The 13,840-nt window shown below is 36.3% G+C and overlaps 2 protein-coding genes across 2 annotated transcripts; one reads left to right on the top strand and one right to left on the bottom strand.

The window, feature by feature from the left end:
- Window positions 1-1,530: 1,530 nt before the first annotated feature.
- On the bottom strand, window positions 1,531-5,591 carry LOC148845054 (uncharacterized protein At1g24485-like). The gene is made up of 3 exons (XM_088955839.1): window positions 5,516-5,591; window positions 4,878-5,418; window positions 1,531-2,092 (listed from the first exon to the last, which is right to left on the bottom strand). The coding sequence occupies exons 1-3, from the start codon at window positions 5,589-5,591 to the stop codon at window positions 1,531-1,533; spliced, it is 1,179 nt and encodes a 392-aa protein (XP_088811965.1).
- Window positions 5,592-9,096: 3,505 nt separating this feature from the next.
- LOC148845053 (wall-associated receptor kinase 5-like) lies at window positions 9,097-13,255 on the top strand. Its single transcript, XM_088955838.1, has 4 exons — window positions 9,097-9,548; window positions 10,640-11,124; window positions 11,201-11,386; window positions 11,929-13,255. Exons 1-4 carry the CDS (start codon window positions 9,097-9,099, stop codon window positions 13,125-13,127), a joined length of 2,322 nt encoding a protein of 773 aa, XP_088811964.1. The 3' UTR covers window positions 13,128-13,255.
- The last annotated feature ends 585 nt before the right edge of the window (window positions 13,256-13,840 follow it).

Here is a 13,840-nt window from a genome sequence, read left to right as displayed (position 1 = left end):
GGTTTCAAAAAATTAAAATATAATATATTTATAAGTATACAAGTAAGAATGACTTTGGCGAGGCAGGGCAAAGTCAGGGATCCCCGCTCTTTGTAGGGACGGGGATAGAGCTTAGATTTTTAGTAGGGATAGATTTGAGTAGAGACAAGCCGAATAGCTAGTTATTCGAGCTCAATTTGCCAAGTCTATACAAGGCTCGAGCTCGAGCATGAATTGGCTCAAGCTCGACTAAGAAAAATGTTTTATAAAAATAAAATATATATATATTTTTATTTGATATTTAAAAAATTAAGAATTATAATTAGTTATTATTATATAAAAGCAAAAATATTATATATAATATTATATATATAATATTTTTATTATATATTATTTTCTATAATTTTATATTGTTGTTGTTGTTGTTGTTGTTGTTGTTGTTATTATGCATGTAGTTATTCGAGCTTAATTCGATTAAAAAACGAGCTTGTAAATTGGACTTGAGCTTGGTTCGAATCTCGTTTTCAATCGAGTTGACCCGAGCTTGAATAGCTCATGAAGAATTCGGCTTGTGGCCACCCCTACCCACTAGGGTTTAGGGCAAGAAATTTCAATTCGGGGTCAGGTATGGGGCAAGCAAAACCCAACCCACCCCTTCCCATTGTCATTCCTAAGCCAGAGAGAGAGAGAGAGAGAGAGGGAGAAAATTCTAACTGAACTAAGAACCAAGTCTTTATAATGTGGGATAGATTCTTCTTTTGAATTGGTGATTGAATGCTTACTTTCAAAGTGACTTTGCTTTTGTAAATGGTTCTTGTACTACTACCAATGGACTTAGTGAAGTCAAGGGCAAAGAAGGCTAGTTTTCCCCATATGAGTAACTACAATTGACTAATGAACTAGATAACATCGGTGATTCTCTTTGAAAATTTGAAGAGTAGTGAAGGGTTAAAAAGTCTTTTTAGTAAGGGAAAATTTCTTATTAGTATGTTGTACTTTGGTCTTAATGTCATTTTAGTCCCCAGTTTTAAAATGCAACAATTCAAGCTTTACTTGCCATTAATTAGTTGTTAAGTGGCATTTGAAAAATATACAAATGTCCTTTAGTGTTATTTAATTTTCTTTATCAACCATTCAAACATTGACAAAAAAAATAACAGCCTCAAATCCTTATCTCTTCTATTCAAAAAAGTTGTAGTCACCAGAATGCTCACATGGCCTTAACTTTCTTGAATGTAAGAGGCAAGAATTTTGAGACTATTAATTTTTCGTCAACATTTGAATAATTGATAAAGAAAATTAGATGACACTCAAAAGGTATTTATATCCTTTTCAAATGCCACTTAATCGCTAATTAACTATAGATATTGAATTGACATATTTAAAAATTCAGTTACTAACTGTTTCCTTTTAAAATTAAAAGACCAAAATAACATTAGACCCAAACTACAAGATACTAATCCAAATTTTCCCTTCTGTTGTTAATTCTGTAAAACTAAAGAAGCTTATAAAAGGAAAAGAAATGGTAAAATACCCAAACAGTATAGAGACTCAAGAAAACGGGTCTATAAAGTAAGACTCACCATGTGTCCCATTTGTTCCAGAAGCTTCTAGGGCGTTGCCGATTTGAAAGATCTCCACTGCATTGACCATTGGTAGGAGAGTCGAGCCGGATGGTGGTAGAAGATCGTAACTTGTACCCATTTTATTGGCAGAATAGGATATATTTGTGGTTAAATCAATCTCCAAAGCAGTTCCATAAGGTGGGGTTATCGGATTGGTGATATTTCCGCCATTCAGATAAATCCAGAAAGATCGCTGCTCCGAGGAATTTAGCTGCTCTAATTCTAAGAAGTAGAAAACGCTGTACAGTGTGATCTCATCCTCACCGATGTCCTCGTAATCAACGATCCATATGGCAATACCAGGATCAGACGAATTTGAGCTTTTAATTTCTGTCTGTAACACAGATTTCGGAGGCTTATTTGGAAGATCTGCAATTATAACTTCACTATAGTTCGCAACCAATTCAGTGCTTCCTGCATATCTGAGCGCAAAACGATCATATATATCGCCTGGTTCCCAAACTCGATCATATTTATCATCTGGGAACCTATAAAGAGAGAATACTCGGAAGTTAGGACCTTTTTCTTTTCTAATTAAGTAATAACAAGGGAAAATTTTGGTTGCTAATGAAGGATTGCGTCTTTCCTCTGTCTAATTCATTAAAAATGCCACATCTAATTAATGAGGGTTGTCTAGGTTTGAATCATGCTCAACTGAGAACAAAGGCAGAAAACCCTAACATAATGACTGTCGATGCCCTAATTCTCTTCTTTGTGGCAGAACTTCCGATGAAAACTGCCATGAATGAAGATGAATTAACAAGAAATGGCTCAGTTTGTAAAGAGACATGAATGATGGGAAAAAATCACAAAACATATGACAGACGCTGAATGTCATCCCTGAAAATTTAACGTTTATTTGGCACTAATGTCATTGCTCCAGAAAACAATGACATATCAGTGTTATATCAAAAAAAATGGTGCTCTAAGAAATGCTTAATTATTTAGAATCGTTTTTTTATAAAAAACGGTGCTCCAAATCATGCCATGAAAATCGAGAAGACGTAGTTTGGAGTAATACCGAATTTGATGTTTTCAAATATTGCAATTCATTGCTGCCAATGAAGATGTGATGTGAACTTCTTATAATGGGTATCAGTGCCGAAAATAAAGACAAATATAGAGCATTCATATCAAACAGAAAATATTACTATTACTCCTATAATAAATGTCTTACCTAACAAAAAAAAAAAACACCATTTTCTCACAAAATATAGTAATTCCAACCCACACATCAATATATCTGCAGCACCGATACTAAACACATACTTAGAATGCCATGAGCGTAGCCACAATCCATAATCTTTTCTATTCTATTTCCCTACATGCTTATTTTTATTTTCTCCCACCCAGAAAAAAAGACGTTTTAGTAAGGACCCATTTCAACTAATAAAGACGGAGAGGAGAGTCCCCAACCGCTTGAGGAGGTGTGCTTTTGAGTTTTGATCCTCCTTACTCCTTACCAAATATGTTTTTGACCGTTGAAGCTTATATAACGCCTACATAGACTCGAAACAGGCACACAATACCGCGGCATCAAACAATGCCTTTGTTAATCTAATGTGGCAAATGCGCTGACTTGCAGCAGTAAAGAGGGGTAAAGAGGGGCAGAAGGATACATTCATCATTTATTGGAGTAAAGAAGGGCTTTGTTAATATAGAAATGGGAAAAGAAGTGACATTATGAAACCAGTTTCGTTAGAGCCTAGAGGTTGCTCTCTGTCTTTGAATAAGAGACATTCAGGTCAACGGTATTAAAGATTGAATGTCATCATGGTTAGTTCGCCAAGCCACGTCCTTGGCTAGGGATGGGTAGTGAAGTCCTGTCCAACTCATTTCGGATTATATATATTATATTATATATATTAAAATATATTTATTATCATATTTTAATTATAAATTTTCCTTTGTTTTTATTTAATCTATTTCAATAAAATACTTATAATTAAAAAAATTTAAGGTCCCACAGAGAACCTATCTCCATTGGTTAAGCAAATTTGGTTAATCATTCAACTATTCCCACAACTCTTCATTGAATTCGAAGCTTAAAAAAAGTTAATTAATTAATAACTAAATAATTATTAACTATTTTTTGTTAATTATGAAATAATTAATTAATAAATCATATTTTTTATTATTTAGTATTTTATTATGAACATTTTTGTTTCACTAATTCATATTCATTTGTTAATTGTAATTAAATTATTTTGTTATTATCTAATTAAATAATTAATAATTTATTAATGAGTCATGGCTTTAATATTAATTCTGAAAAGCAGTAGAAGGAAGTGTTTTTTCTATTAAACAAGTTTATCCATCCATTTCCACCTGTTTTCCACCAAAATGGTAGGACCCACATCCCAAACATTAGACATCACATCAGTGCCTTGCATGCCCCACATGCACATCTCAGTGTGCATTGGGAACATCTCCCCCTACTTGTCTTTAGGAGATTGTTCCCAGTACATGGTGATGTGATGTGAGGTGCAAAGGTGAGTATAAAGGTGAGATTGTTCCCAATACATTGGGAATATCTCACCTTTTTCCCATCCCATACACTTAGACTTGGCAAAAAGTTGACCCAACCCGTGAACCTAATCCAATCCAACCCGAAAAAATAGGGTTAGGATCTCATATTTAGTTACCCCGAATGTAAAAATGACCTTGATTATGGGTCAACCCGCTGACCCAATTGTCAAGTCGAATTGGGATTATTTATGCATTGTTAGAAGTTAACTCTTTAATTTTTTTCTGTTTAGTCTTTACCTTTTATTGTTTACTCTTTAAATTGTTAAATGTTCAAGTTTTTTATTTTATATTTGGAATTTTAAGGTTAATTCTTTTAATTTTGACATTTTTCATATAATTTTTCTTTATTTTTTAGGATGACCCGAATTGACCCATGGGTCAACCCTAACCCGAACATTTAGGGTTAGGGTCTACCATTTGACAACCCGACCCAAAGTAACTTGACCCAACCCAATTCCCAGGTCTACATACACCAAACATAAAAAGAAAACAATATTTTAGAATATTCAAATTTTCCCTTCTCATACCAAAACCCAAACAAAGCCCAAGGGAAACTCTTGCTATATATGCGACAGAACCCTTTTTTCCAAATAACTGAAGACTGTGTCTGTGTTTAGTAAGAAAAATGAGCATTACTTGTCGTTCTTTCTTCACTGTCTAGATCTAAAATTCTCCACAGAGACAGTTTGAATTTGCGACAAATGAAAGAAATTGGAAAATATGTTGCATTTGACATAGACATACCTCACATTTTTATCTCCGCCTTGGTTTGTTCTCCTTCTCGTGAATAATGGATAAGTCGCACCAAGTTTGCCATACATGCCTAAATCCAAGTTCCTTATTTCAATTGTAGAAATAAATGGCACGTCATCCGGATTGAACACATTCCGAGAAACGCAGACGCTTATGGCTTCAAACTTGGTGAGATACATCACTTCTTTGTAAAAGGGGAGGCCTGAACTAATATTGTACACTGAAGCCCAGGGGTTGCCATCGAACTGAAGATCAAACTGCGGTGCAGTTGATGTTTCATCCGTTTTAATCCCATAGTAAAAATGTGCACGGAGAAGAACACGCTCTCCCTTCCCCACCTGTATGGAGTAGCAATTCTTCTTTCCGGTGGGGAATACTCTCCGAGTTGTGTATTGACGAGCAATTGATGAATTAACTGCACTCGGAACACTTTCGCTTTTACCGCTTTTAATGTAGGTTTCATCTCCAACCCATGTGATATTGTTTGCGTCAGTGAACGAATCCGAGGACCCACAATCTATGCTCAGGAATACTGCATTCAATCGCAAAGAGTAGAAAGTAAATGAAACGGAACGGATTATTATCGACATTCACACAAGAGGAAATATTAGATGCTGAGAAAATCCTACCGGCAGCCAGTGTTGGCATGAGTAAGACTAAGAGGCCCAAAAGTATTTGCAGGAGAATAACAAGAATGTTAGTCATGGTGGTCTCTCTGCAGAGGCAGAGCTAGAGAGAGAGAGAGATCAGATACCCCAGACAGAGCTTTTAACACAAATTTTCTATTGCGTTTCGAAGGATTGACTTCAATTTACAGTTGCGTGGACGCCGAAGCCGTCTATGTGATGTTTAGTATTAAAATTAAAGATCGTCACGCCTACCCTAAAATAAATGATTTAGCTACGTTGTCTTCATCATTATCATATGATGATAAATGATTAATAATAAAGTGTTGACCCGGGGTTGAGTCCGTGAAAATGAGTAAAACCGCCCATTGGATCCCGGTTTTTAACATATCATATCCAATATCGATCATTCCCGGCTGAACAATAGGCAACTAGTCACTAAGTTGGACTTGGCTCTTTCCGATGGGATCCAAGAGTCCATCCGTGGGATGTAATTATTCGTATTTGGCATTCAATTTTTTTAAGTGTTTATGTTTTAAAATAAGTAATTATTTTATAGTGAGCATTTGGCATTTTTTTCTCTAATAGGTATTTAAATAAGTATTTGTGATTATTTTGTCTTTTATTTTATTTTTTTAATTTTTAAAATATATTCTTTGAAAGAATTTTTAATAAATTATTTTTATAAAACATTTTTATAAAAGTATTTTTATGAATGTATTTTTACAAAAATACTTTTATGAAAGTACTTTGTTAAAAGCACTTTTATAAATGTACTTTTACGAAAGCACTTTTAAGAAAGTATTCTTACAAAAGTACTTTTATGACAAAAGTGCTTTCATAAAAATACCTTCTTAAGCGTCAACATTTACTCACTCATTTACTTCCTGCACACACATTACCTGCCAAGCATTAATTCTAGTAGATCTGGTGCACCCAAGGACTTTCTCCAAGAGCACTCTCGCATTCCCCCCAGCTTCACACCTCATAGTAACTTGAGCGTCGGAGCCTCCGCCTCGGGTATCCACCCCGAGGCCTCTGACACTCTCTGTCTTGCAGTGCCTCAGATCACCAGGGACCTCGCCTCGACCAGTAGTCCCCGGCTACCATAGTCCTCACCTCGGTTTGTAGTCCTCGGCTTCGGTCAACCTCTTCCGAAGCCTTAGGTTCCCCAGATAACTCTCGAAACTTGAAAAATAAATTTACCTCGTTGCCCTCAGCCAAACCACGCGACAACACTAACAAATAGAGAAAAAGAGGCAACATATATCATCAATCACAAAGAGGGAAGAGAGAGATATTTACCTATGAATTGAATGATGTGGATGTGCCTAAGAGGGAGACCGCGAGTGAAAATTTTGCTGATTTGCGACCATGTGTGTGAGAGAGATAATGATAGAGAGCACGAGCGCGAGAAAGAGACGACTGAGTGAGAGAGTGAGCGAATGAGAGAACAATTGAGCACGTGCACGCGCGCGCGCGCGCGCGAGAGAGAGAGAGAGAGAGAGAGAGAGAGAGAGAGAGAGAGAGAGAGAGAGGGAGAGTGAGAGAAGGAGATAACGATTGAGCGAGAGAGGGATGATTAAGAGAGAGAGAAAGAGGAGAGAGACGACTGAGTGAGAGAGAGAGCAAGAGAAGGACGACCGAGAGATGGCAGGAAGAGGCGCGAGAGAGGAAATCTAGCGGCAATCATTTGGTCTCTAGTGATAATTTTAAATGACTGCCACTTGAAATATTGAATTCCAACGGTAGTCACCAAATAGTCAGGTCAAAAGCTGCCGCTAAAGATGTTTTTTCTTGTTGTGAGTGCACCTATTCGAAGATACATAGAGAAGAAGAGATACGAAGAAAAAAAACATTTAAAAAGGAAAATTAAAATTTTAAATGGCCAAACCAGTTATAAATCAAGCAGTCAAAGAGGGAAAATGATAGGGTCTGGCACCCACATACACCCACACCCGCACCCGTGCCCATGCCCACAAACGACCCAACTTGGCTCAGCGTGCGCGTGTGTGAAAAGCACCCCCACATACACCTACACCTGCTAATATACTCAAAACCATCTCTTTCTTAACCAATGTGGGACAAGAGCTCTTCACCTACATGCAAGAAGAGATAAGAGAGAAAAGACAAAAAGCAAAAATTAAAGGAGGTGAGATTCTTGAAATTTTGAATCTCCCTCAAACAATCTCCCATAAGATTCAAAGTTACAAGAATGATTGGATAACCTGAGCGTTGCGGTGAGAGAAGTAGTCAGGGTGATGTTTTTTGGACTTCAGCATCTGTAATGGGTCAAAAATTGATAATGCATTCCCAAGTCATCCAGTAGCTTGTTACTCATTCAACCTAATTCTAGAGATCTCCTTTCACATAGGTTGGGTGTCTATCACCAATGACTTATATAACAAGCTTCAACCCTATTCCTACCAATACCTCATAAACTATCTTAGAAGTCTATGATTTGTTTAATGAATCTACAAGGTTTTTTTAGACCTTATAAAATCCAGTGCGAGTATACCTTTGTTAAGCTATTGTCTTATCAAGTTGTGCCTTAAGCGGATGTGCCTTCTTTTACCATTGTAAGTTTTATTCTTGGCTCTAGCTATTGCTGCTTGACTATGACAATATAGAAATATAAATGAAACTGAATGTGGCCAAAGCGATATATTTGTTAGTAGGTTCCTTGGCCATTTTGCCTCGGACTCGGCTAATTTTAGAGTAATGAATTCATCAACATACAAGTAAATCATGACTCCTCATCATTTACAAACTTGCTATAGATGCATCTGTCAAAACTATTTTTGTTATATCCATTTGTCATTAACACATTATCAAGTTTTTCATGCCATTATTTGATAGCTTGTTTTAAGTTATATAGAGACTTAATTAGCTTACACAATAAGTTATTTAATATAAATTTTTTCTTCTAATTCCCATTTAAGAAAGTTATTTTTTCATCCATTTGGTGAACACCAAGTTTGTAAATGGATGTTATAGCAAACAAGATTCTAATTATAGTTAACCTTTTTAAAAATTTAAAAATTTTTAAAGTTTTTAAAGTTTGGGGGTACAACCCCCAAGTTTGGGGGTACAATTAAAGTTTGGGGGTACAACCCCAAGTTTCATGGTAATGTTCAGTAAATTTCCCTAAAAGCTAATGACTAAACCTTAGCGCTATGCATCATTTCCAAAACAGTTCAAACAGCCAAAGTGATATCTTTTACTCGCACATTTCTTCCTAAAAACTTTCATGCCTTGCCGATGTGGCCTAGCCGACTCCGGCGAATCCAGACTATTTTACGGCTGGGCTAAAAGCCTAAAAACCATGGGTGCAGCGGATTTCTCCTTTTTTTTTCTTTTCTTAGCTATTCTCTATCATTCGTCATTTTTTTTTTTCAATAACCAATTTGGACTAATAACATAAAAAAAAGGGAGAAAGCATCGTAATCAACTAATGTGGTTGTGGTTCGTCCATTTACAAGTTGCTCGTTTGAACTAACTGACCCAGCTCACCTATAAATGAGAGAAAGCGAGTGGACAACTGGACATAATAGGGGAAGTAAAACAAGGGTTGCTTAAAATCCATGGCTTTGACTGTTCTGCTGCTGCTTCTGCTTCAGCTTCATTTTTTATGGCCTGCACCAGCAACGGTGGCTATATCATCAACTCCGTCGGTTGTAAAGCCTGGTTGCCAAGTCAAATGCGGCAACATCACCGTTCCCTACCCCTTCGGTCTTAGAGATGGAGACCCAAGCTGTTACAGGGAAGGTTTCAACCTAATATGCGACCACGCTTCGACGCCTCCCAAATTGTTTGTGAGAGTAAGTGAAGATCGTGATCATTGGAAGGAGGTCATAGATATATCACTAGTGCAAGGCCAACTGCGCATATATTCTGTAATCGAATATGCATGCTACGACCGATCGGGTAAGGTGAATTCCTCCAATAGCTTCTTCGGTTTCCGTAGGTTGGCCTTGCCCTTCAGTTTTTCCCAGACCCGCAACAGATACACAGTCATCGGTTGCGACGCTGACGCGCGTATGACGGACTATATACCCGTTGGGAACAGGTTAATTTCGATAACCTGATCCAGTAGCTTTCGTTTCCAGAAAAAAAAAAAAAAAAAAAAAAAAAAAAAAAAAAAGCAGCTTTCGATTTCCTTCCTCAATTTTTTCATAAAGCAGCTTTTAAGTAATTTCGATAACCTGTTGCTGTCAAAATCGCAACAAGGCTGAAATAGGGAAAAATTCAGCAAATTTTAAATATTACTTACTTTTTCCCACTTTTAACAATCTAATGCAATATAAAATTTATTGAGTTTCAAAATCATTTACCTCTTTTTTTTTGTGAATTTTTCTTTTTTCTTTTTCAAAATCTACGATGACGGAAAGATATAATAGCAGAAAGGATTTGATCAATCAAACCCCTATATATTTTGATGAAAATCCACCTAATGGTTACCAATTTTTCAGTATCATGTCTTTCTTTTATGTTTTAGTTATTCTTTTCTTCCTTTTTGTTTCTCTCGTTGATTGTTATCTTGAAGTATAAACTGCATTTTCATTTTTCAATTAACTCTTGCGTTGCATGATGCAACTCGTGTAGACAAGGATGTCAATGTCTTCAGGCATACCTGAAAGACCTGAAACTAATGGATCCAATTATATTGAGTCTCTGTCTTATTTGTCATGATTGTAATTTGGAGGGTTTGATAGTAGAAAGGCATGATGTCGGAAAAACTTATAAAGTGATAATGAGAGTGATATTTATCAAAATTCATGGTTATGTTTTGATTGCTCAAAGCTGATAGATTTTCTCATTGTTTTGAAAACTGGACCAAAATCGAACCATTTAATCCGGAAAACGGTCATATTTTTCTTGTTTTAGTACATGGTACACGTTTGATTGGTCAAAACTAAGTCAATGGTCATATTTTCTCATTATTTTGAAAACTGAAACGGACCGGATGATTGAACCGTTTGATCTGGGAAACGGTCATATCTTCCTTGTTTTAGTTTTGACAGAAAGCATCAAACCCTTGTAAGAAATGACATAGAATAAAAAAAATTAATTATTTTAAACTGACTTGTAAAATTTTCTAACAAATTTAAAACTCTTCTGCTGCAGTCCAACAGGCGTCCGCTTTAGTACATGGTACACATATGGGTGTGCCAACGATCGCGAAAACATGACACTCTTGACCAATGGAACATGTACAGAGTCGTATGGCTGTTGCCAGATGAACATCCCTAAGGGGGTAAAGACTTTTGATTCCTCTATTAACACCATAACCCCTAATGAACCAGACACCGATGTCCTGGATGCCAATCCATGCAAGCATCATTTCCTTGTTGACTACGAATGGTACAACTACTTTTCGGTAGCCGATATCCGGGGTTTTGATTTCTATACCAGAAACGGAGGAAAAGTTCCGGTAGTACTCGATTGGGCAATAGAGAGGTTCTGGTGTGAGAATGCTTCAACTACAGATCCCAATTACGCCTGCCGCGGCAACCACAGTGAATGCTTTAACTCCCCCAGTGGTTGGGGATATCTTTGCAATTGTTCACAAGGCTACCAAGGCAACCCTTATCTTGATGATGGATGCCAAGGTATGTAACTACTTAACCACCCTCTCCTTGCTCTTTTTTCCACAATATTTCTACAGAGAACTTAATTTGATTGCAGACATAGATGAATGTGCGAAGCCAGAAAGCCATGACTGCACAGAGCAGGCGGTTTGCACAAATACGCCTGGGAGCTTCAAATGCACTTGCCCACCTGGTACAGAGGGGGACGGAAAAAGGAAAGGACAGGGTTGCATCCCTCTGCCGCCTTCCCGAACAAAATTACTGGTGACACAAGTCCTCATAGGTAATACAATAAGGCTTTGTTTGGTTTAGAAAAAATAAGAGAGAAACAAATGCAAATTTCTTGTTCTTTATCTTTGGATTTTGCTTTACTTTGCTTAAGCTTTTGTTTTACTTGATTTCCATTCAAATCATTTGCACCCACAAATTTTTGCACCAATACCAAAAAAAATTGCACTGCAAACCTTTAGCAAATTCTTCTTAAAGCTTTTTTTTTTTAAAAAAAGAAGGATACTAACAGAGAAACAGAAGAAATCACACAACTTAGTTTGGCACATCCTATATTCACGGAGGAGAGTGTGTAGGAAATCCCATTTGTATAGGAAACAACTAGATAGATTTAGGCCCTTTTTTGCAAGGGAGTGGGCCACCATGTTCCCATGTGTGTATTTGTGTTTTTGCAACACTACATGTAAGCACATGTGTATTTGAGGCATGGGCAGTTGGAGATTTTACAAGAAACTTGACACGTATATGCTTTGTTAAATTAGCAACTACTATTTTTTTGGTTGATTTTTGACTGGCCAAGTTATATGGATGATGCAGGTGTGGGTTTAGGTGCAGTGTTCATACTTGCTAGTTACTGGTTATACCAAGTTTTTAAGAAAAAGCAGATCAAGAATCGCAAAGAAAGCTATTTCAAAAGAAATGGTGGATTGCTATTGCACCAACAAGTTTCAACAAAGGAAGGTAATGTTGAGAAAATAAAGATTTTTTCTGCGGAAGAATTAGAAAGGGCAACTGATCAATATAATGAGAATCGAATTCTTGGTCAAGGAGGTCAAGGTACTGTGTACAAAGGTATGTTACAAGATGGAAGAATCGTAGCAATCAAGAAATCTAAAATAGTGGATGAAAGCCAACTTGAACAATTCATAAATGAAGTTATTATATTGTCTCAGATCAATCACAGGAATGTGGTTAAATTGTTAGGTTGTTGCTTAGAGGTAGAAATTCCTCTACTAGTTTATGAGTTCATCTCTGGTGGTACACTTTCCCATAATATCCATCATTATGAAGATTTTCCATTATCATGGGACAACCGTTTAAGAATTGCTACCGAAGTTGCCGGAGCAATTGCTTATTTACATTCAGCAGCTGCTGTGCCAATCTATCATAGAGACATAAAGTCTTCAAACATTCTCTTAGATGATAAGGGTAGAGTTAAAGTTTCAGATTTTGGGACTTCAAGGTCAGTTGAAATTGATAAAACTCATCTAACCACCATTGTACAAGGGACATTTGGATACCTAGACCCTGAATATTTTCAGTCAAACCAATTCACAGATAAAAGCGATGTTTATAGTTTTGGGGTTGTTCTTGTAGAGCTCCTAACAGGAGAGAAGCCAATTTCTTCTACTAGACAAGCAAAAGGGAAGAACTTGGTCACATATTTTGTTTCTAAAATGGAGGAGAACCATCTTTTTGAGATTCTTGATGCTCATGTCATAAAAGATGGTAGAAAAGAGGAACTCCAAAAAATTGCTGACCTTGCAAAGAGATGTTTGAATTTAAAGAGAAAGAAAAGACCAACAATGAAAGAAGTTGCATTGGAACTTGAAGGTTTAAGGAGCTTTGCAGGGCATTCTCAAATTCAACGGAACACCGAAGAGGTGGAATACATGATAGATGAACCTTATGGTTTATGGAGTGCTACATCAACCTTAACAGGGCATACAAGTTTAGAGAATGATATCATTTCGCAACTGGAGGAAAAACCACTACTAGTTAACTCATCGTCCTAGTTGTTTTTAGTATACTAGAAAATATTTCATTTTTAGTTCTCACAGCTTACAAGTTTACATGATATGTATTTATAATCATCCCAAGTAAAACCTGGGAAATACTTGTCTAAGTAAATTCATGTTTCCAAGTAAAAACAAACAGGGCTCTATAGATAAATTTGATATCATAAAGTAAACATTTAAAACCTCCCCAATATAACCTTCAGGAACCCTTAATGAAGCATTAGTTGCGTCAGTCTTTCTTGTGGTCCCATAAAAGCAATGGAGCTTGTAACCTGGAAATAATTTATTTTCAAGGCTCAGTTTAGAAGGAATAGGAATACAAATACAAATTTGTAGAGTACAAAACCTTATATTTTATATTATTTTGTATATATTGATACAGTATTTGTACTCCTTGAACCAAATGACAAGTATGATTAGATTAATTGAAACCATCTCCTCTAATTTTTTATTGTGGCAAAAAGTACCTCTAATATATGAATAATCTAGAAGTCGATCGTAACCATCCTTTCAATTCACCAATACAACATACGATATATTATATGCCGTCAATGATCAAACAATTTGTTACTTCGATTGGTCCATCATCCATAGTAGCAATCTGTTCATTTGTAAAACGACCAATGTTGAGGGGTATCTTGGTAATATAAAAATATATCTGAAGAGAAAATCATATTATGATAGTTAGAGTGATAATTTTGTATTCTTTT

The sequence above is a fragment of the Nelumbo lutea genome, chromosome 7 (genome assembly GCF_056320005.1).
Source record: "Nelumbo lutea isolate HS-2025 chromosome 7, American lotus-T2T, whole genome shotgun sequence".
NCBI classification, from domain to species: domain Eukaryota; kingdom Viridiplantae; phylum Streptophyta; class Magnoliopsida; order Proteales; family Nelumbonaceae; genus Nelumbo; species Nelumbo lutea.
The sequence above is the reverse complement of the archived record's forward strand: the minus strand, read 5'-3'. Positions and strand labels throughout refer to the sequence as shown.

What these genes read in the sequence shown, in the direction of transcription:
- LOC148845054 (XM_088955839.1), bottom strand. Translation starts at nt 5,591, where the DNA reads ATGACTAACATTCTTGTTATTCTCCTGCAAATACTTTTGGGCCTCTTA. An exon ending in CATGCCAACACTGGCTGCCG is followed by an intron (nt 5,419 to 5,515) that starts GTAGGATTTTCT and finishes GATTGAATGCAG; the next exon opens with TATTCCTGAGCATAGATTGT. An exon ending in GGCGGAGATAAAAATGTGAG is followed by an intron (nt 2,093 to 4,877) that starts GTATGTCTATGT and finishes CTCTCTTTATAG; the next exon opens with GTTCCCAGATGATAAATATG.
- LOC148845053 (XM_088955838.1), top strand. Translation starts at nt 9,097, where the DNA reads ATGGCTTTGACTGTTCTGCTGCTGCTTCTGCTTCAGCTTCATTTTTTA. An exon ending in ATCGGTTGCGACGCTGACGC is followed by an intron (nt 9,549 to 10,639) that starts GCGTATGACGGA and finishes CTTCTGCTGCAG; the next exon opens with TCCAACAGGCGTCCGCTTTA. An exon ending in GGTGACACAAGTCCTCATAG is followed by an intron (nt 11,387 to 11,928) that starts GTAATACAATAA and finishes TGGATGATGCAG; the next exon opens with GTGTGGGTTTAGGTGCAGTG.